Genomic DNA, 23,052 nt, shown 5'->3' with positions numbered 1-23,052 from the left:
TAAATTGGAAATTTTGTTCTTTGTCCATTTTCAATTTAAGGGCTAATCTTTTCCTCATTGATTTATATGAGACCTTAATATATGAAGGATATTATATTGTAATAGATGCTACAAATATGTACTAATACTTATTTTGAATATTTATAAATACTTCTTATATGGGTTAAAATAGTGGTGTACTTTCTTATGAGATATAGAATTTCTGGAGACTCAATTATCTTTTCATCTTTATGCATTAATGCATAACTTTGTTTGAGGGGAGAGTGAAGTTTTTGCAGGAGCAAAATCTAATCAAAACTTGGAGAAACATTCCATTTCTCTGAACCTCATTAAGTACAGATAATACATCACTTTGATTCAAATTATTAGACATATTTTGAAATAACTGATTCACTCTGATACCTTACCTAAATTAAACAGCTCAGCTATTGACATGATGACCTGGAGCTATTATTCCCAGCAGAAAATTTCAGTTTACAAAACCATCAAAATAAATTAAGCTGATGTTATCCAACCTGCCTGATGAGACTGAGGGCAGCCAGAGGCCAGACTTTATCCCTGAGAGCCTGCATCCTTGTGCTTCTCATCCCCAGTCACCCTACTCTCTGCCAACTTCTCTCCAAGCATCCAAAGTCTGACTTGAACCCTTCAGGGGATAGTCTCTCTCAAGGAAATCTAGAAGTTTGGGAAAGTATTTTTCTTCAGATGACAGCAGTTGAAGTGTGCTCTCATAGTCAGACTGATTGATTCCGTGGTCCCCAAAGCACATTTTTCCCTTGCCCTGTCTTCTTCTGATCTGAACATTCAGCTTTCAGAAAATGAGCAAATTATACATGAAACTTGGGGTTTCTAGGTGGCACAATGGTAAAGAATTTGCCTGCAGGAGACACAAGAGACATGGGTTCTATCCCTGGGTGAGGAGGATCCCCTAGAGGAAGAAATTGCAACCCACTCCAGTATTCTTGCCTGGAAAATTCCATTGACTGAGGAGCCTGGCGGGCTACAGTCCATGGGGTCACAAAGGGTCAGACACGATTGAGGACACATACATGAAACTTGAGTTTATCCAGAATATTTATTCAGAGTAACCCTTAAATTCAACTAATATATTTAACCTTTATATAGTCATATATATATATATATATATATATATAACTTCTTTCCCCTTTCTACATTTCAAAACTTCCTGTTGTGTGTATTCACGTACTTCTTAACATTTCCACTTTCACAGGAAAAAAAAAAAAAAAAGTCAGCACAAAGTACCAAGTTTTTTCCTCCCAAAATAATGCCTGTTGTTTGGAATTTTTTGCCATTTGAAGAAGCCAAATAGAGAAAAAAAATGTCATGGGCATCTGATGAAACAAATTTGCAGACACTCAAATACTTCAGTTTACAGAGGTCCTTTGCTCCACTGATGCTTCTTGGGGACATTCTGGAAAACAGTCTATCTGTAAACAATCTGTTTCAGGGCCACGTGTTGGCTAAATTTCTTTGCCTGTTGACATTTTTTAAAAGGAACAATTTGCATGTGAAAACAGGACCTTTTGTTTCTTATACATTTACTCTGTTAGAAAAATTAAAAACAAAACAGGTCATCTTGCCTAACTGCTTATGAAGGAGCATTTTGTAAAGGAAACGTCCTAGTTCTTTGGCCAATCTTATTTTAAACTACTCTTTTTTAACTCTCTATTAACTCTTAAGTTGGATAGAACTTATTATTAAAATGAAAAGTTCTGGAGGTAACATTTTATTTTGTATCTAACTATAGTATTTCCTTTCTTAGGTTTAATTATTTTCTTATTTATGTCTAGCTTTATATTGCTGTAATTTTGTGTGTTTTTGGCTGCATCAGTTCTTAGTTATGGCATGCAGGCTCTTCTTTTTGGTGCACGGGCTTCTCTAGGCATGCAGGTTCCGTAGTTGTGGCTCCTGGGCTTAGTTGCCCCACACCATGTGAGACCTTAGTTCCCCTACCGGGGACTGAACTCATGTCTCCTGCATTGGAAGGCGGATTCTTAACCACTGGACCACCAGGGAGATCCCCAGTATTGCTATAATTTTTGTCTACCAAAATATTTCTGAAAATTCTTCTAGCACACGATATGATTTCACTTGCCCAGTCCTTGGAGTTGTTTCTGGCCATGTGACTTCTCTGGCTAATGAAGAAGGGGGAGACACGGTGTGTCTGCACTTCCAGGCTGAGCACTCTCTGCACACTCCTCCCAACGCCGCCTGCCTGGATCGCAGGAGGGCGCTCCCAGGCAAGGCTCCCATCCAGAGGCCCCTCAGTAACAACGATCAACAGTGTCCCTCTGCCTCCCAGTGTGGACGGCTATTGTGAAGAAGAAATGAATCATTCAGATAAATATAATATGAAGATAAGCCATTAGCCAATTGCAGCTAATTTCCTTCCAAAACTTTAATGAAGTTTTGATATTTCTTGATAGTAGCCAAAGGAAAAAGAAATATATTTCTCACCAATGTTGCCATCACTACCACCTCTCTATGTACTGTTTGACCTGAACTCTCTGTTGAAGTTGTTGCCTGTAGAATCCAGGTTACTAAACTAGCTGAACTTTGAGATGATTATATAGGGACAACAGTGGGATAGGAGCAGGAAAGCCTGACCTGGATCAGTACCTCATTTCTTGCAAGATACCGATATAAAAATGAGGCATGAGAGGTTGAACAGTGTGTAGAAACTCAGACTAACATCTCGTGTTCCAGCATCTGGGGAGCTAACATTACCCATCCAGATATAGTAATGTTGGTAATATTAGATACTATCTAGATGAACTAGCAGATGTCTCTGGAAATAAAGTTTTGATTTCTATACTATTCATGTTCTATTATGGCGGGAAAAAGCCAACTGTTAGTTTGAAACCATGAAACTTACCATGCTTTTAAAAGTGTATTTCCTTTTGGCTGTGGTTGGGTCTTTGCTGCTGTGCAGGCTTTTTTCTGGTTGCGGCAATGGGCGGCTACTCTCTAGTTGCAGTGCACGGGCTTCTCATTGCAGTGACTTTTCTTGTGCAGTACAGACTCTAGGGCACATGGGCTCAGTAGCTGTGGCTCCCGGGCTCTAGAGCACAGGCTCAGTAGTTGTGGCACACCAGCTTTAGTTGCTCCGAGGCGTGTGAGATCTTCCCTGATTAGGAATCAAACCCATATGTCCTGCATTGACAGGTGGATCCTTCACCACTAAGCCACCAGAGAAGCTCTACCATGCTTTATTAAATGTTTTACTTCCTTAAAGTTTGCAGATTTTCATTAAATCTCTCACATCAAGAAAGATTTGTCTGAAGGATTATCAAAGTTACAGAGACAGTTTCTATTCATATCTTTTGTCTTGCCCTCAGTTACAGCACAATGGCTGCTTTGCATTTCTTGTGAATTTCCATTCGCAAAACCTCATTCATTCAGTTAGACTTATTCTGGTTGTGTTATTCTATGGGGTTAGAGTTCCAGGGTTACAGACTCTCAGAGATTTGGCTACAGAGGGCTTATTGGAGATGGCTCTTAAAAGCAACACCTATAACAGAAGAAAAGAAGCAGAAATGCAACAGCGGCCTGAGCTGATTCCATTAGCGAGTTGGCCCGGCCCTTCAGGATTGCCCTCAAAAAAAGGGACCCAGGTCTTGCAGCACTGCATCAACTAGTCACTGGATGCAGGTTGACCCATGAATGGGGAGGACTTTGGAGCAATGGAGTGCCTTCCTCCAAGTAAGATTCCTGGTGATAGGCTCAGCTGCTGGTCGTCTCAGGCAAAATTAGCTCAAAGTAAATCATAGATCTAAATGTGAAACCTAAAACGATAAACCTTCTGGTAGAAAAAAGAAAATATTTGTGACCTTGGGCAAAGATTTCTTAAATCAGATAGCAAAAGCATGATCCATGACAGTACAAATTGATAGATTAGACTTCATCAAAATTAATAACTTCTGCTCTTCTAAAGACACTGCTAAGAGAATGAAAAGACTAACCATAGACTGAAGAAAACACCTGCAAAACACACATCTGAAAAATTATATGTATCTAGAACATATAAAGAACTTTCAAAACCCAATGATAAGAAACAAACAACTTAAAAATTTGTGTTGAACAAAACATTTCAATAGATATGTCACCAAATGAGATAGAAGGATGGCAAATAGATGAAAAGGTGCTCAAACACCATTAGTTATTAAGGAAACGAACATTAAAACAACAATGAGATACCACCTCACCTATTAAGAATGGCTAAACTTAAAAGGCTGATCTTACCAGAATCAGAGAGAATATGAATAAACTAAAACTTCCATACACTGCTAGTGGGAATGTTAAATGATACTACAAATTTGGAAAATAGTTTGAGAGTTGTTAAGAAAGTTAAAAATACAGATTACCATGTGATTCAACCATTTCACTCTTAGGGATTTACCCAAGAGGAAAGAAAGCATATGTCCATACCAAGATTTGTCCATGAACATTTATAGCAGCTTTATTTGTAAAAAGTCAAAAGCTGGAAATAATCTAAGTGCCAGTCAGTGGGTGAAGGCATGAGCGAACTGGTGCATTCAGTGCAGTGGAATACTATTTAGCAATAAAAATTAATTATTAATGCACACTAAAATGTGGATGAAGTTCAAGACAATTTTGCTGAGTGAAAAAAGTCAGTAAAAAGTTGCATATTGTATGACTTTATTTGTATAAAGCTCAAGGAAATGAAAACAATACATAATGACATGAAACGCACTTCCTTGGAAATAAGGTGGGAAGGAATGAGTAGGAGGGATCACAAAGAAGCACGAGAAAGCTCTGGGAGTGATGGAAAGATCATTATCTTGACTGTGATGGTGGTTTCACGTGTGTATACATACGTTAAAACTCATCAACTTGTACACATTATATTTGTCAAGTTTGCTTAAGGAAAAAAGAGAAAGGAAGAAAGAAGAAAGAAAAAATAAAAGGAAAAGAAAGGAAACAAAAATCTAAAACAGTTCTGAGATATCATTTCTTACATATTAGAGTGGTAAAATAACCTATTATAACAGCAACAAGTCTTTATATTTAAATATACATAGAAATGCAATTCTATATTGATCTCATTTCAAGATAAGTAAGAATGTCTCCTTTAAATCATTTAAAATGATCATTTAAAATACAAGCAGTATTTAACAACTGTAATTCATTAGTGATTTGAAAGTTTGCTTGTCAAAGGGAAGAATCTTTTGAAAGCTATTTCAGAATGCTAAAATTTAGAAATATCAGAAATGTGACCAAATATATGCTTCCTGCGAAATAATGCTATGTTATACCTAGTACTAGAAGAATAGAAGTTATACAATTTGACACAATTTAAGGCATTCTTATCTTTCCCGGTTTGTCAAATGTAGTATTTTAAAAGCTAATTTAAGCTTTTTTTTTTTTATAAAGTTGACTTCCTATATAGTGCACTATGAACTTGACCTTATGAATTAAAAAATTTTACAATGCTTTAATATTTTTGGCTCTTAATAATTCTTTAATGAAGTCATCACTGAATTACAATTTGAACCCTAAATGGCTTATGAGGTTTTATAATAAACCTAGTTTTGTAAAATGAGTGAAAAAGTTCATACATATTCTAGCATTAATGAATTCACAGCCACACTCTCATTTTTGGATGTGCCACTCTACATAACCAAAAGTCATGTGATGTTTTTACATTGTTCGTTTCTATGTGTCACAGTTTTCAGGAATAGTTCACAGGGAGAAACCCTGAGTCAGGTATCTGGTTCAGGTCACGCCTCCTTGCAATAGAACTTTTATCTCCTAAACAATTTTAAATGAGATGATTTATAAGCACTAGCTGTTCTTTGTCAGAGGATGTTAAAATGGAGCAAAGGCAACAGCTCAAATAACATTCTAATATGGCCCAGATAAACAGGGGTGACCTGGCACCTGCAAAGTGGATCTACGTAAATTCTCACTGGATTATACCATAATGTTCTTGCTCTGCAGTTAACATATGACTCATCGATCACTTAACAGCTGGACTCTCCCTCAATCTCCTTGACTCTAAATTTCTTAATTTCTAAGGTGATAATAACAATATTCATGGAGGAGGAAGAGAAGAAAAGTACAATCGTGATGATTCTAAAAAAAACCACCCCCATCTGCTGCTGTAACAGTTCAGAGAGACAGCCATCTGTCAGTCACCTAGGGCTTTGCCTGGAACTCAGTCCAGTCGTTCTGTTTCAGGTGGTATTGATTGAATGCCGTTTTGGTAACACAAACTTTCTTTTAGGGGCATAGAGATGCATGGGTCTTCCTACGTGGTGCTAGTGGTAAAGAAACCGCAGGAAACATAAGAGACAAGGGTTCGATCCCTAGGTTTGGAAGATACCCTGAAGGAGGGCGTGGCAACCCACTCCAGAATTCTTGCCTGGAGAATCCCTCAGACAGAGGAGCCTGGTGGGCTACGGTCCATAGGGTCGCACAGAGTCAGATATGACTGAAGCCACTTAGCTGCAGAGATGAATAAAGACTCTAAGAATGCACAGTTTACCAGGAAAGTCAAGATGTTAAAGTACTGTTCAGAGGCCACATGCCACAAAGGGAGAGTGTGTTTCATTCTGCTTTGGTGCTTGAGATGCCTTCACAGAATTAAAGACGTTTTTATCCTTCATCCGTGTGTTCTCTATCAAAGCTAACCACAACTATTCAAAAGAGGCATCTGAGACCCACCTACAATTTGGTTCCTTGTAGTACAGAGCAGAATCTGGTCTGTTAAATAATCATCCTTTGAGTTCCAAGATTTGAAGGGGGTTGTGCATTGAGGCGGCAGCACTAATTGTGACCATCCTATGGCCTTCAAGTCTCTAATCCTAACTGCCACCTCAAGCTAAATGTATTCTTTTAGAAATGTAAAAATTCAGTAACTAAAGTAGAAGCAGTTACTTCAAGCCCCCAGGGCTCTCAACTCTGTGAAATGTAAATTGAAAGAAGATAGATTCTGAACTCCTGGAAGCTAATTGGGAGCCCTAGGCAGAAATCCTAAATGTAGTAATTGGCACCTTGCCCTTTTCAGTGTCTTAGACAGCCAGTGAGAGGGTCACCTCTAGGGTGTTAACTGATTAGCATTGATAGAGAAAAGGCAGCCAACAGAGATTGGTAGGCTGAAGCTCCCGTTTCCAAAACTCCAATTTAACTACTAGCTCAAGGGTTACAACTAACCAGAGGAAGAATGTTTTCATATAGTGCCAGTGAGGGACACTCTTCCTTTGGACAATAAGACCGTAAATAACTCTACTACATAAGTTAAAAACTCACTGAAGAATCGTAATAGAATATTCAGTGATAACTAGAGGTAGAAAAATTCTTCATTAAAATCATATTCTAATCTAAGTTAGTTTCCCTTTGACTTCTATTTCTTCATCAAAAACCCACCTCCTAAAAATTTCTGTGGGTTTGAGACATACGTCCAGTCTGTCTGAAAAGTGAAAGTGAAAGTGAAGTCGCTCAGTCGTGTCCCACTCTTTGCGACCCCATGGACGGTATCCTACCAGGCTCCGTGGTCCATGGGATTTTCCAGGCAAGAATGCTGGAGTGGGCTACCATTTCCTTCTCCAGGGGATCTTCCCAACCCAGGCATGGAACCTGGGTCTCCTGAGTTGCAGACAGACTCTTTTCTATCTGAGCCACTAGGGAATCCCCAGAATAAATGAATTCTTAGATGTTAACACTGAACAAAAGTAATTGTGTGGAAGTAAGGTTCTGAATATGTACCTCACTAGATCAAATGTTCTTAGCTGCTGATGATGGGGGGGTGGGGGCGGTCATGAGTAGAAAAAGAATGCTGAATCCAGAAAGAAATAGAGAAACCAAAGGGCAAGGTCCCACAGTGCACAGAGTAGTCTGTTTGAAATGAATCTATTCCTAACAGCTATACCACTGTACACTTGCAGATAGTTTCCCAACCATTGTCATATCCCAAACATCTTATATCAAATAGACTATTAAAGTCTCATCATCCTCATTCTACAGATGAAAAACAAGGCTTGGAGAGTTTAAGTGACTTGGGGCATTACAGCCTAATTCCTGGTCCTGCAATCTTTCTCCTCTACCACACTGCCTTTACATTAGAGCTGGAAATGTTGTTCCAGAAATGTCTGTGGGTAAAGTCTAGTGGATCCTTACTAAAACTGAGCCAAGGGTGTACAGATCGCTCATTCTTTTTCTTTTTTAAGGGAAATCCTCAAACTTGCATAAAAATAGAAAGCTAGTATAATGAGTCTCCATGAACTCATCACAGCTATAATACCGACCTACCCAATTGTCACCTGAGGCCTCTGGGGGGACTAGTTGAGGCTTAGGTAGAAAGGACCCAGCTGCCCCAGAATGACTTGAAGGGGAATGAACTGAGAATATTGGGAAGAGACTGTGATTTAAACCCAAACAAACCAAGTAAGATGAGTTACCCAATCTGTTTCGTGTCTAAATTCCAGAGTTTCCTCATATACAAGCAAATACTTTGAAGTAACCCAGGATGTCTATGCTTGTGCAGGACCCCAGAGAGCAGTGTGAGATCACAAGGAAAAACGTGATCACAGCCACTGCATACCAACTTCCCTCCTCCCCAGCAGCATCCTCTCATTGATACCCTGCCCACTTTAACACATTCTACTTGAAAAAGTACATGTTTTATTTTTAAAAATGTGTACTAGTAAAATATGAAAGAGAAACTCTGTTAGAAAAAATCTCTACATTAATTAAAGAAGTTACAGTTTCATGAACTGTAATGCTTTTAAAAGAGAAACTCATGAAAACCTCTTTTCTTACCGGTATTGTGTTTCTTTGTTGTGTATTTGACGCTGAATTTCCAGATGTGGTGCTGAAATAAAGTAAGAGTTCAGAATTCCAAAATTTTCTCTCAGACATGAACACACTCATACACACACATACACACCCCACATCTAATAGATCTTTATGCTGTAACATTGAAGATGTATCTTTTAAAGTATTTCCTCCCAATGTCATTTTCTGAACATTTTTAAAGGAAGTCAAAAGTAGGGAATGTAAACTTTACTTGAAGAAGATAAAATAGCCTTTAAAGGTCCTCTTGAGAATAAGCAGTCTGAACAGTACAATCTGTTCTGAAAACCTGCAAAATATCTTATTTCAACTAAAAAAAAAAAAAGAGAGAGGAAAAACATAACCTATGAAACAGCAGACTTTGAGAATTCTTTGTCTCCTACACTGCTTCTCAATCAATTTCTCTTTGTCTGCTGGATTATTTCCAATAGTTTACAAATATGCTGTTATTTAGTGCATCTTGAGCCCCCTTAACCCTTTAGTTTCTGCTTGATTACTCTGATCCCCATTAGAGCAAAACTATATTGTCACTGTCTCTAATTCCTTTCTTCCTATTTTTTGTTAAAAACACTCCATTCGGACTCTTACAACTATCATTCCACAGAAATTGCACTTACTGAATTCACTAGTGAGTCCACATTACTATAACCAGTGGTCATGTGTCACAGTTCATCTTAACAACTTTTGACATGATTCAAGACTCCCTCCTTGAAATGCATTCTTCACTTGGCTCCCAGGACATCCTAAGGTCCCAGACTTTCTTCCCATTCCATCTGCTGTTCCTTTTCAGTCTCCTTTGATGTTTGTTTCTTCTTTCTCTCAACTCTCTACATTGGCCTGTTCTCTTCTCTACTCACATTCACTCCCTTGGTGAGCTGCCCCAGCTTCGGGGATTTAAATATTATTAATATGCTGGGGCTTCCCTGATGGCTCAGACAGTAAAAGAATCTGCTTGCAATGTAGGAGACCTGGATTCAACCCCTGGGTCAGGAAGATCCCCTGGAGAAGGGAATGGCAACCCACTCCAATATTCTTGCCTGGAGAAACCATGGACAGAGGAGCCTAGCAAACTACAGCCCATGGGGTCGCAAAAAGTTGGACATGACTGAGCAACTAACACAATATGCTGACCACTCCCCAATACATTTTTCCAGTGCAGACATCTCCCTTGAAATCCAGATTCATTCATTCGATTGCTTTCTTGACATCTCCACCAGGATGTCTAATAGACATCTCACTTTCAACATTTCTAAAACCTAACTCCTAATTCCTATTCCCAAATCTGCTCTACTTGCAGTCTTCTCCATCTCAGTTGATGATGACATTATCTTTCCAGTTGCTCAGGCCAAAACCTTGACTTTTCTTTTTGTCATGGAAACCAAATCCAACCCAACAGGAAATTTGGGGATCTACCGTCATAATATATCCGGTACCTGGCCAGTTTTCACCGTCTTAATTGCTAACAACCTGGTTTAAACCTCAAGCCACATCAGATCTTACCTGGACTGTTGCATTAACCTCCTGAATAGCTCTCTCTGGTTTCCCTTTTGCCCCCTACCTTCAGTTTTCAATACACATCAACTGTAAAAATATTATTTCACTCCTCTGCTAAAAACAAACAAAAATCTCCGATAAATGATTCCATTTCACTTAGAATAAAAGCCGAAGGCCATGTAATGACCTACAAACTCCTAAAGATGTCTTTGCCATTCAACCTTTCCACATACTGTAGGATTCCATTCCATTCCCTTCTCCTCCCAAACATACCCCCCTCCCCTTTACCTGTCTGAATTCATCACATATTCCTCTGCTCAGCTCCTCCCTTTTGAGTCACACTGGCTTTCTTATTGTTCGTCCATTACTTATGCCAGGAAGTTTTCATCTATACTTGTCCACCGGGCTTTTTACTAATTCCTTCTTTTCTTTGCTCAAATATCCCTTTCTCAGGCAAGCCTACCACATGCACTTCATTTAGAATTAAGCTCCTCACTCCTCTGTCCATCCAAATTACCGTGATTGATTTTTCTCTGCAGTTTACCACCTTCTAACACTTTATGTACTTGCATGTTTATTATATCCATTGTGTTTCCTCTCAACTGAACATACAAATTCCTTAAAGATAGGGAATTTTTTGTGCTGTTGTTTTGTTACTCTATCCCTAACATCTTCAAGAGGGCTAGGATGGTCAGTAAAAACTTGAACGAATAAATGAATCGTTGAGTTAATAAACCTCCAATCTTAATAAGTCATTCTGTTGTTACCAGCCAGCAAGCCTTATTTTACAATACTGGGGCACTTTTATTATTTTCTATCTTACTATCTCCCTAATGAGTGTGTTATTTTATTCCCATATTTCTGTGCATATCTCTTACTTTAAAAAGTCAAACCATTTAAAATGTTCACAGAGTAATCAGTGACTATTGAACAAAATTAATTAAATTCCCACTTAGTGAAGGACACACTGGGGTTCTGAGAGATATAATTGTTTTTCTTGCATCATACCTAAATCAGCTTTCTACTTGACAGTACCTCTTTATCATGAAATGGAAAACACGCTTTTGATCATCACAGTTGCTGGGCAAAACAGCAAACCATTTGAAGGACCTTAATAAGCTGGCCTTTTAACTAATTTTACTTTCTATCAATCTATCTCGCAAAAACTGATATTTTTGCCAAACTTGATTTTTACTACCCTGTAGTTCCAGGGCATGTGTTTATCTTTTTCTTAGATTGTTTCCTCATGCTCTCATCTCTGTTTGTTAAAATCATACCTATTCTTCATGACAATGAAAGGTAAAAGTGTTAGTTGCTCAGTCGTGTCTGACTCTTCACGACCCCAGAGACGGTAGCCCTCCAGGCTCCTCTGTCCATGGGATTCTCCAGGCAAGAACACTGGAGTATGTTGTCATTCTCATTCCTCATACCACAGGTCAAATGCTGCTCCCTGCCCACCTCCCCCACCCCCAAGCCTCTTCAGTTCTACTGGTCAGAACCATTTCTTGCCTCTGTGTCCACAAGCAGATTTTGGATGTCTGTCTTTTATAACTTTTATTTCATTTCATGATGTTGTACAGCTATTTGTCTACCTTTATTTTTGCATTTCTCAATGACACCTCCCAGAAGACAAGGACTGTGCTTAATCAAGAAATTAATATTCAATCACTGAAGGAAGCCAAACCAAAAAAAAAAAAAAAAACTGAGTCCAATACATGTGCATATTCAGATGTGACACAGATATACAAGAAAAAGTACTGTTTGAAGCTAATTTCTTTTAGTAATGCCTGAAACAAAACTACTGGTTTAAAAGGCAGATTTGGCTGCCTGACAGTAATATTTAAAGGTCATGAGTCATGGCCTCAGGGTAACCATAGTAACTTAGCATACACAGGACAAGTCATATTGTCCCATAATTAAGGGAACAAAAGCTTTAGAAAGCCTATTAGCCTGGAGAGAAAACAAATTAGAATTAACAAATATATTTATGAAGCTTGTTTTATTGCAGTGATTTCTTACTTCAGGGTTCATAGAAGAGCTGAAAAAATATCTTCAAATTTCTTTTGGCAGGAAGTAATAATATGACATATAGGCCTTATAGTTGCTTTTTCCAGTACTTAATAAGGACATAAATATTTCATTCCTTTCAGTGGAAAAAAGTCTCTATATCTGTTCTCCCAAGTTTTTACCTCCTTTTTTCCACCAATTGGTCCAAGTGGATAAATATTTTAATAAAATTCGTTTGGAAATACACCTATTGAGCACCTTGTCTCTTCTAGGAGAGGATAAAGAGCTTTGTTTCATTCCCTAGGTTAATTGCATCCAGCGCCTAACCATACCTGGCTTAGACAACACAGGTGCAAGTTCCCATTTGGTTTCAACTATATACACTGTGAAGTAGGTCTGTCTCAAGGGCCTGGGAAGAGGAGGGGAGAGAAATTAAGGCAAGCAGATACATGGGGCCAGTTTGTTCCTGCTTAGAAGTGAAAGAGCTGAATTGCACCATTCTAAAAGGGAAGAAATATCAATAACCTCAGATATGCAGATGACACCACCCTTATGGCAGAAAGTGAAGAAGAACTAAAAAGTCTCTTGATGAAGGTGAAAGAGGAGAGTGAAAAAGTTGGCTTAAAGCTCAACATTCAGAAAACTAAGATCATGGCATCTTGTCTCAACACTTCATGGGAAATAGATGGGGAAACAGTAGAAACAGTGTCAGACTTTATTTTGGGGGGCTCCAAAATCACTGTAGATGGTGATTGCAGCCAGGAAATTAAAAGACGCTTACTCCTTGGAAGAAAAGTTATGACCAAACTAGATAGCATATTGAAAAGCAGAGACATTACTTTGCCAAAAAGGTCCATCTAGTCAAGCCTATGGTTTTTCCTATGGTCATGTATGGATGTGAGAGTTGGACTGTGAAGAAAGCTGAGCACCGAAGAATTGATGCTTTTGAACTGTGGTGTTGGAGAAGACTCTTGAGAGTCCCTTGGACTGCAAGGAGGTCCAGCCAGTCCATTCTGAAGGAGATCAGTCCTGGGTGTTTTTTGGAAGGACTGATGCTAAAGCTGAAACTCCAATACTTTGGCCACCTCAAGAGTTGACTCATTGGAAAAGACTCTGATGCTGGGAGGGATTGGGGGCAGGAGGAGAAGGGGACGACAGAGGATGAGATGGCTGGATGGTATCACCGACTCGATGCACATGAGTTTGAGTGAACTCCGGGAGTTGGTGATGGACAGGGAGGCCTGGCGTGCCGTGATTCATGGGGTCGCAAAGAGTCAGACACAACTGAGTGACTGAACTGAACTGAACTGAAAGGTGAAGTGGAGTTTCATGGTCATCCACTGTCTCCTTCATCAGAGCCATGCTCCATGCTTGCACAGAAGACTCTGTTCCATATACCAAAAAAAACAGGCATACCATTGATGATTTACAGTGAGAGCAAAGCCCGTCTTTCCACTTGACTTCCCTTCTGATGGTACCCTGGGCTGTTCCTTTCAAAGTTGTTGTTTTTATCACAGGCCATTTTTCCTCCATTTGGTAACATTGCATTCACCTCTCCAAATGTCAGCACATTGACATGTCATCTCTAAATGTGCCATGTTCAGAGAAATGAAAACAAGTGTTTGCTAGATTTTTATTTTCTTTAATAGAAACTACCTTCAAAAAATTTCCTTCCCCCAAAAGATTGTCAGTCTTTTGAGAGTCACGGACTCCTCTGCATGTAGAAATGTTTCTCACAAACAGGAGAATTTGTGAATTTCTCATTTCATTTATGGATCATAGACATAGGTTAAAAGGAAATAAAAGCAAGGCTCACACATTTCATGTTGAAGAAGGAAATGGCAACCCACTCCAGTATTCTTGCCTGAAAATTTCCATAGGAGGGCTGTAGTCCAAGGGATTGCAAAGACTCGGATACAACTGAGCAAGTAAGCACACATTTCATGTAATGAAATACATTTTAAATCTTAATAAATCAGGACTAGAGTTACATGTGTGCATATCACAAGGACGTCATTTTCTAGGATATAGCTCTTTCTACAGAAAAGTTCTGGTCATTTCTCTTACAAAGTTTAAAAGAAAATTCTAAGTGGAAGGTATATCTACATTTTAAGGGGAAAGAAACATGGTGTCAACATGCATATTTCCTAATGATTAACTATAGATCGATTGTAGCAGGGAACCATACTTCAATATTTATAGCCAGAGTTGGTTTGGATTTCTGTTTGAATATGGTTGGAATGACCTAACTTCTTTTGTGTATATCTCTTGGCAAGGGAGCAGCAAAGATGACATTTCATTCCAGTGATTCTAAAAATGGGCTACCTCAACTTCCCCTTCTCACACCAGTATAATGGTTGGGGTGAGTATGTGATTTTGGGAAGAACAAGTGAGGAACATTTTATTCATTCAGCAAACATTTACCTAACACCTTCTGCATATCAGACCCTGCCCTGTGATCTGAGAAGGCATCCATGTTCAAAGAAAGGGATCATTCTCCAGGAAAGGAGAAAAAGTCTATCTGATGTTTTTCCCCAGACATGAAGGAAAGGTTTTCTTTGAAGCACCAAGTGAGGCTACTTTATCTATAAATTCGCATGAATTCTTTTGGAATGGGAGTAGTTAGGAACTCACCTGCTTCTCCCTGGGGTTTCACACCCTGGGGCCACAGATGTCCTGCTGTAACATTCTCCCATCTCAAATCGGGCCCCCTGAGGTACCCTGTCCGTGAGACAGACATCAACTATCCCCATTCCTTAGACATTTAGAATCCCTGTTACTACTCTGCTGTCCCCGTTACTAGGCAACCACAATGGCTGAGGAAAGGACCGTTAGCTTCCCAGAGAAAAAGTTTCAATTACAAAGCCACAGTAACCTCTAAAAACATCTCACAAATCAGATCCAGGCAGGAGTGTAGATGAAAATCACTATGTATTCATCATTTCTGGAAAATGCACTCGAAGTGGGCCACAAGCAATGATTTTTGTGCTCAAACCATGACATGTTTACATTCAGAGCCAGTGCTAAGGAAACAGTCACACTGTTTGAGTGTGTGTAGTCACAGAAGTGGATTGGTTTACAGGCTGCCAGTAGTTTTTGCCACAGACCACCTCCCTCTGTGATAATATTCCTTTCCTGGGACCCATAGGCCCCAGGCAGAAAACTGCACCTGGCCACATCCTAATTAAGGCTTCTATCCTGATTTCGGATTGCAGAAGTGATAAATTATGCTGATTAGCTGGTGATCTGCTCACTGTCACAAATCATCTGTAGCCACTGCTCCTTCTTCCTTGTTGTTTGTTGGAAAAACACAGCCACTTTCTCCAGCCAGTTGCTACATCTCTCCCTGGATGCGTTTGTGGACCCAGAACAACTTGCATTCACTCCATTTCCTGCCCTGGCAGGAAGTACATATAGGACCTTTGCAGTCCACAGACAGAATCACTCCTGGGCTTTGAACTCTTATTTTCTGGGCTCACACAAACCTAATCACACAGTGCATCCAAAATAAATTAGATTGGTAGGAGAGAAATTTTTCTAATCACAGTTTATTTCTAGGGATGGAGCATGTAGACCAGGTAACTGCAAGAGTAGTGAAATCAGTTCAGTTCAGTCACTCAGTCGTGTCTGACCCTTTGTGACCCCATGGACTGCATCATACTAGGCATCCCTGTTTTTCACCAACTCCAAGAGCTTGCTCAAATTCATGTCCATCAGGTTGGAGATGCCATCCAACCATCTCATCCTCTGTCATCCCCTTCTCCTCCTGCCTTCAATTTTCCTAGCATCAGGGTCTTTTCAAATGAGTCAATTCTTCGTATCAGGTGGCCAAAGTATTAAGAGTTTCAGCTTCAGCATCAGTCCTTCCAGTGAACACCCAGGACTGATCTCCTTTAGGATGGACTGTTCGGATCTCCTTGCAGTCCAAGGGACTCTCAAGAGTCTTCTCCAACACCACAGTTCAAAAGCATCAATTCTTCAGTGCTCAACTTTCTTTATAGTCCAACTCTCACATCCATACATGACTACTGGAAAAGCCATAGCTTTGAGACGGACCTTTGTTGGCAAAGTAATGTGAAATCAGTGGTAGCTTATCAACTAAAGAGTATAATAAGCATTTACTTCTCCAACAGAACTTTGTCACCCAGATCCCTGGTAAAAACAAGTAAATGCTACAACTAAAGTTATGAACCTGTGAGCAGTTGGTGTTCTAGGAGGAAAAATCAACACTAATTAGGTGGATGTGGAAAGATAAAAACTGGGATATTGGCCTTGCCTCTAGTTAGCAGTCTGTGTGAAATTCAGAAAATCATCTTACCTCTTTATGACTTTTTTTTAATATAAAAGACTCAACTTCAGTTGTTTCTGTCACCCTTCCAGCTTTAACATTCTGTTCTGTTTCCCTAGCCCATCTTATTAAAAAACCCACAGAGTGGATTACACTTTACTGCCTTTTAGAGGAATGTGCAGATATTCACTGCGTGGTTGGTTCATACCAGTTTTTGAAAGGAAGGTCATCTCAGTCATGGCTGGTGAAAGGCAGTGTAAGCACTAATTATTTATAAAGCTTATTAATCTTATCTTACATCTCATGATCAAAAAGAGGTGAGGAGATATGGCTGGTACAAAAACAGACTTTCAAAAAGTCCTTGAAAAACAAAGTGACCTTTCCACTTTTCAGTTCAGTTCAGTTGCTCAGTCGTGTCCTACTCTTTGCGACCCCATGAATCGCAGCACGCCAGGCCTCCCTATCCATCATCAACTCCCGCAGTTCACTCAGACTCACGTCCATCAAGTCAGTGATGCCATCCAGCCATCTCATCCTCTGCCATCCCCTTTTCCTCCTGCCCCCAATCCCTCCCAGCATCAGAGTCTTTTGCAGTGAGTCAACTCTTCGCATGAGGTGGCCAAAGTACTTGAGTTTCAGCTTTAACATCATTCCTTCCAAAGAAATCCCAGGGCTGATCTCCATCAGAATGCTACAGGGAAGGATTTCCGAAGGAAGTGGTGAAGAAACTAGCAGGTTTATTGAAGACATATTAGTCTACAGAATTTTTGACTGAACAGGCTAAATAATGAAATAAATGATTCTATCCTTTTGTGGTTAAGTTGAAGGAAAAAAACTTATTAATGAAAGTCATTGAAATGAACTAATTTTTAAAAGATGGACTAAATCTTGAGGAAAAACTACAAAATTTCCCTCTAGACTAAAGGAAAAGGGGTATTTTAAAAATTTCTAGAAATAAATATAAATCATTGGCACTTCCTCCATTAACAGCATTTTAAATTTAAAAAAAAATCATAAGCTCATCAGGGCTCTTAAAGACCACTTTGCATAATCTGAAAACTTACTTGTCTGTCAGGAGTAGATCTTATTTTAGAATCAGAAATCATATATGTATATATAACAAAGAAAAATCCTAAGGAGTATACATAATTTATGTGCTCTCTTCCTAATACTTATCAAGATTTCTTGTTAAACTTAGGTCAGAGAAGAAATAAGATAAGAAATAAGACCAGAAAAGAAGGTAGAAGAAGAAACATACAGTGAGCAGAGAGCAAGACGGAACAGATAGTAGATTACAATGAATTAGAATGGCTGAGGAGAGAAGACAAAGCTGCAGGGAAAGAGCCCTTTGGCTTTTATCTGTCCACTCACTTTCAATTCACTAATTCACCAAACGTTGAAGACCCATTGTGCACTAAGCATGGTGTGAGGCATAAATAAAATCAATACTGGTCCCCATACCCTTGGGACTGATCATTTTATCAAGGCTGTCATTCTAATGGCCATGAATGTTCTATTAGAAAAAGAGTAAATGAAGAAAGTGTTGGATGTTCCAAAGGGTGTCCTAGCTTAACAAATCCCAAGCACCAAAAGAAAGAATAAATGAATAAAAACAAGCAGAAGTACCTCATAGATATTCCTCCCATGGAGGCACAATTCTGTGGAGACTAATGACCACTTTTCACAGAGTTGACCTAGGGAGTTTAACTGTGTTTTCATCATAATAGACCTAACGTGTCAGTGCCCGTGGCTGGGAGTTGGGGTGAGTCTGACCTGGGGGAGGACAAGGGGCACAAGAAGTACCCCTCTTCTTGTCCTCAGTCCATGAACTGTTAACAACCCAAACATCTTTTAATTGATTGCAGCAGCTTTCCTTGTGTTTCTCTCAAGAATTAGCCAGCTCTCTCGTCATTGTTTTTTGTGACCCCTTCCCTGTGTTGCTGATTGCTTGACACAGTGGGTCTAATTATCTCCAGGCTTCCAGCATGCTTTAATGAAGAGGGTTGTTTATCTGGGTGAGCAGAGAGGCTTGCCTACCCCTTGGTCCTAAAGTCTTTGCTCCGAAAACAGGTATAAAATTAAAAGCTGTTAGCTGATGAGCAGGAATGTCAACTTTTCATCTCTGGCTTTTTTAATGGAAGAAAGTCGATATTCTTTTTCCTTCCTCACAATTCTATATTACATGAACATTTGTCATATTAGGAATCCCAAATAGTCTCTTAATGCCCCTATAAGAATTGTCTCTGTCCCTTGTGTTCAGTTTTAGAGAGACAATAAATTCATGTACTCAGCACTCACCATATAACCCAAGAAAGGACAAATACTATATAGACAAAGGACCGCATAGCATCTGAACTTGGCTATTCAGCAACTGGATCCTGGGACTTAGAATCTCAAACAAGTGATATAAAAATAAAATAAGCATTTGAAGTTCTAGTTATCCATACGCTCATTTATTTTTTTCCCACAAGTACTTATTGAGGCTCTGCTACATGACAGGGACTTTTCTAGATGCTGGTGATATAGTGATAAAAAGCAAGACAAAGTTGCTACCCTCATAAATTTCATACTTTAGTTGGTAGGGTCAATAAAAAAAATTACAGAAGATAATTTCAGATAGAAACACATGCTATAGAAAGAATAAAACAAGAATGTACAACTAGGAACAGGAGACAGCATAGAACTGAAACACAAAGGGTGGGAAAGAGCAGCCTAGGGATGTTCGCAAGGAAGTGTTCCGGCCAGTTCAGTCCTATCCCATTGTCGTAGAAACACGCTAAGTAGCAGCATTAAAACCTGTCCGGCCTCATGTCTTTCTGTGCTCCCCTTCACAGAAAAATTCATCCAAAAAGTTGCTTATTTTTCCATCTCTCTTCAGTCTTCTCCAACTATTCATTTAGTATCCACTGGAACGGCTTTCATGCAGGCCACAAACAACCTTCACTTTGTCATCGCCCTTACATAGCCGCATCCTGACCTAAACTTTCCCTATTACGAGCCCTGCTTCTTAGTCTCTGGAATGGCCTTGGTTGCTGTCCCTTCCTAACCAACCCTAACTGCAAACTCTGCTGATGTCATGAGCCCCAATAGACTGCCAGTTAGTTCCATTTTTCTTTTCTTAGCCCAGATTGGTTTCTGTTGCTTCGAACCCAACTCTAATTCATGCACTTCAATTTTTCTATTTCCTGTTGATTGTTATTCAGGAAACCCAATTGTTCAACCTACAGCCCAGTCCTCGTTCATGATTTTGCTTTCTTTTAACTGTTATACTGTCTTGTTGAGGACATATTTGTGTTCCTTCTATGATTGACAAACTTCTTTTATAGTTATTTATTTCTTGAGAGTAAATCACTCATTTATTTAAAAACATTTGTTATCATGTATGTTCCTATCACAGTGTAAGATATTGGAGTTAGACATAGGTAAAAACAGCAATGGTTCCAAGAAATTTCTCTTTGGGGTTAATATATTTTAAAATATTTTTCCTGTTTTCCCAAATACTTTGCTACACTAGGTTCTATTGAATCTATTTAGAGTCTCTAATTGTATCTCTATTAAAATTTCTTGTAGGTTAGCTGTAAAATTAAATATAATTTATTTAAATATTATATTTTCATCTCTAATGGTTTTTTTATACTTCCAATAAAGAATCTAGACTCAAATAAGTAAAACCCAAGTAGGTGACAGTAGGGAATCTTAAGAAGTTGTTTCTCAGAAAAATCATCTTCTCTGCTAGGATTTTTTTCATAGCTCACAGCCAAATAAATGAACATGTTTTGATGGATATTGTATTGTGAAGGATACTTTTGGTTACAAGTTACAGAAAAGGCAACTCATAGCAGTTAACTCATAAAGGAGTTTGCTGGCTCATGAGAGTAGAAGGTTCAGAGATTAAAAGTACTTCAAGGTTAACCAGAGATGGTATCAGAACACAGTATCTTTCCATCTTACCATCTTCTATTACCAGCATTGGCTTCTTCTGATGACTTACTTTCCTCGTGGGTATAGAATGGCTGCCAGTAGCAAATGTGATTCCAGGTGACTGTTCATGGCTACAGATAGAGAAAGAGGGTTGCTTTCCCTAATCTTAGACAAAAGTCATCTGTTTTGTTCTAATTGAGTGATCCTAAGTAGCTGAGTTGCACTGACTTGGAAAATGTGATTAACTTAAATCTGAAATATATGTCCACTGTCAAACCAACTATTGTGGCAATAGGAAAGGATCTGGGAGAACCCACCTTTTAGGACTAAGGGTGGGATATCAATGCCATTCAAATCCCATGGCTACTACATAGTGAGGAAGGATGAAATATATTTGGGAGGCTTTAACCATCCAATGCAGGCATATATTTGCACATAATCTTTATATAATTTGCATATGCATTTCTTATTTGGTTATTTTATATTAGAAATAACAATGATATCTTATTAATATAGGAGGTTGCCATATAAGTGATTTACATATTTTTTATGTTATCTAGACAAGAAAATATTCAGTAAGATTAATTTACTATTATAATCCTTAAGGTCATTACTTCTCTATTTTTGTGTTTTCTTCCTCATTGAGGCATATACCAGCAAGGGAAACAAAAAATTAAAGGATAAGAACACTTAATATTTTTATCTCAAATATAATTTGAGAATCACTCTTTTAGATAAAACTATAAACAGTAGCCCTATAGTAATTTATATATCATTTATCCTCAGAATACAATACTTCTATTTAAAATACACTGTACTCACTAACCCTACTATATTCATTAAACTACCAGTCATTTTGTAGCTATAGATTAGAAATTATTTTGAAATGATTTTGTCTAATGATATGTTTATTTAACTTAAGACATTCATTTTAATCTCTCTATTCCAAGAATGATAAAACTGCATCTTTACTCTCATAGAAACAGCAACAAAACATCTTGATGATGTCAAAAATTCATAAAATCTTCCTTCATATTCCCTTCAATCTTCCTTCATAGTTCATTTCACTATTATTCCTTCACTTTTTCTACCGTTCATTGAATTTGTTCACTTGATTGAATACTCAGCCTGTACCAGGCACTTCGAGGCACTGAAAGTGTGTGTGTGTGTTACTTGTACAGTGGACAAGGATTTGAGAGGCTTCTATACTCTCCCTGAAGTGCCTAGAACACTGAAGGAGAGATCAGAGGATTCAGAGTTGGGATAAAGACAGGAGAGAGCAGCAATATGAGAGAAGTACACACATTTCCCTTACAAAAAGACTAACATCAGGCCACTGAGTAGCAGGAAAGAGGTCTCAGCTCCAACTATGATAATCTGAATATGACTGACAAGTCACCTCTTTAACCTGGAAGTCACATCTTCATCATTATCCTTCACCAAGAAAACAACACTTTGGAACTTAATGTGAATGTGAGTTGAAAGTAAATGACAAATAGGAAAGACAGTTGGCACCATCTGTACTCATTCAAAGCAGGGGATGTTTTGCCATTCTAGAAGCATTCATCATCATAAGCTATCAATGTGGTAGAGAAACAATTCCTCTTAGAATCTATTTGCCCTTTTCAGCACAGGACAGTATTTGTGTTTCACAGAAAACATACAGAAATTATTCAAAAATCAGTTACTCGGAAACAACTAAAAAGCATTGAGAATGTTGTATTTATTGTTTTAATTTTAGGGAAGAAATTAATTATTAACTGCAATCTGAAGAAAAGAAATTTGATCTTGGAGTGGTTTATGTGTGGCAGCTCAAAAATAAGGCAAAAAAGTTTAAATAGAGTAACTTAAAAAGCCAAGCAATTTTGTCAGCGTTCTAAATTTTAAGAACACTCAACCTATACCACACAGGGAGAAAAAATGCTCACAATCTACCAGACACTCCTCAACCAGTGAATTATTATTTGTCCCGATAAGCCTTTATTATTATTTTATGAACCAGTTTGTGAGATGCTTACTGAATCTAAAATAAATGAAACAGAGTGTGAAGTCCTAGAAACTGGTAAAATGGAGCTACCTTCCCACTTTCAAGGTATCACACTTATTATTCATCATTCAGGGGATTATTTTGGCCATTTGGAGTTGCATTAGTAAAAGAAGTTACATGAACTGTAAATCCCAAGATTGGGTAGAGATTATAGTTAATTTATTATATTACAGGTAGAAAATATAAATTAAGAAAATAATTCAAGAGAAATAAAAAGCACAATTAAGTGCCTTAACAAATGTCACTCTGCTTTCACCTAAAGACTCTGGTAAAAACGTAGTAACTTCTAAATTGATTTCTAAATTTTAACTACTAAATAAATTTTGGTGAACTGTACCACAAGTCTGAAACTTAAAAAGAGTAGAGAACTAGCAGTTCCACTCCCATGTCCGCTTTTTCAGAAGTGTATTGTTTTATACATTTTATAAGATTAAAATGTCATGTGCACTATTTAAGAATT

At 38.4% G+C, this 23,052-nt stretch overlaps 1 protein-coding gene and 1 long non-coding RNA gene across 2 annotated transcripts in view; one reads left to right on the top strand and one right to left on the bottom strand.

The window, feature by feature from the left end:
* Positions 1-8,959, bottom strand: part of CCDC192 (coiled-coil domain containing 192) — a 95,193-nt gene extending 86,234 nt beyond the window's left edge. Inside the window, exon 1 of the mRNA XM_027547019.1 lies at positions 8,803-8,959. Coding sequence (XP_027402820.1) covers positions 8,803-8,913 — 111 coding nt within the window. The 5' untranslated portion in view covers positions 8,914-8,959. The remainder of the gene's footprint in view (positions 1-8,802) is intronic.
* Positions 1-23,052, top strand: part of LOC113895621 — a 301,641-nt gene that overhangs the window by 81,186 nt on the left and 197,403 nt on the right. The window lies entirely within an intron of this gene.

This window comes from Bos indicus x Bos taurus, chromosome 7 (assembly GCF_003369695.1).
Source record: "Bos indicus x Bos taurus breed Angus x Brahman F1 hybrid chromosome 7, Bos_hybrid_MaternalHap_v2.0, whole genome shotgun sequence".
NCBI classification, from domain to species: Eukaryota; Metazoa; Chordata; class Mammalia; order Artiodactyla; family Bovidae; genus Bos; species Bos indicus x Bos taurus.
The sequence above is the reverse complement of the archived record's forward strand: the minus strand, read 5'-3'. Positions and strand labels throughout refer to the sequence as shown.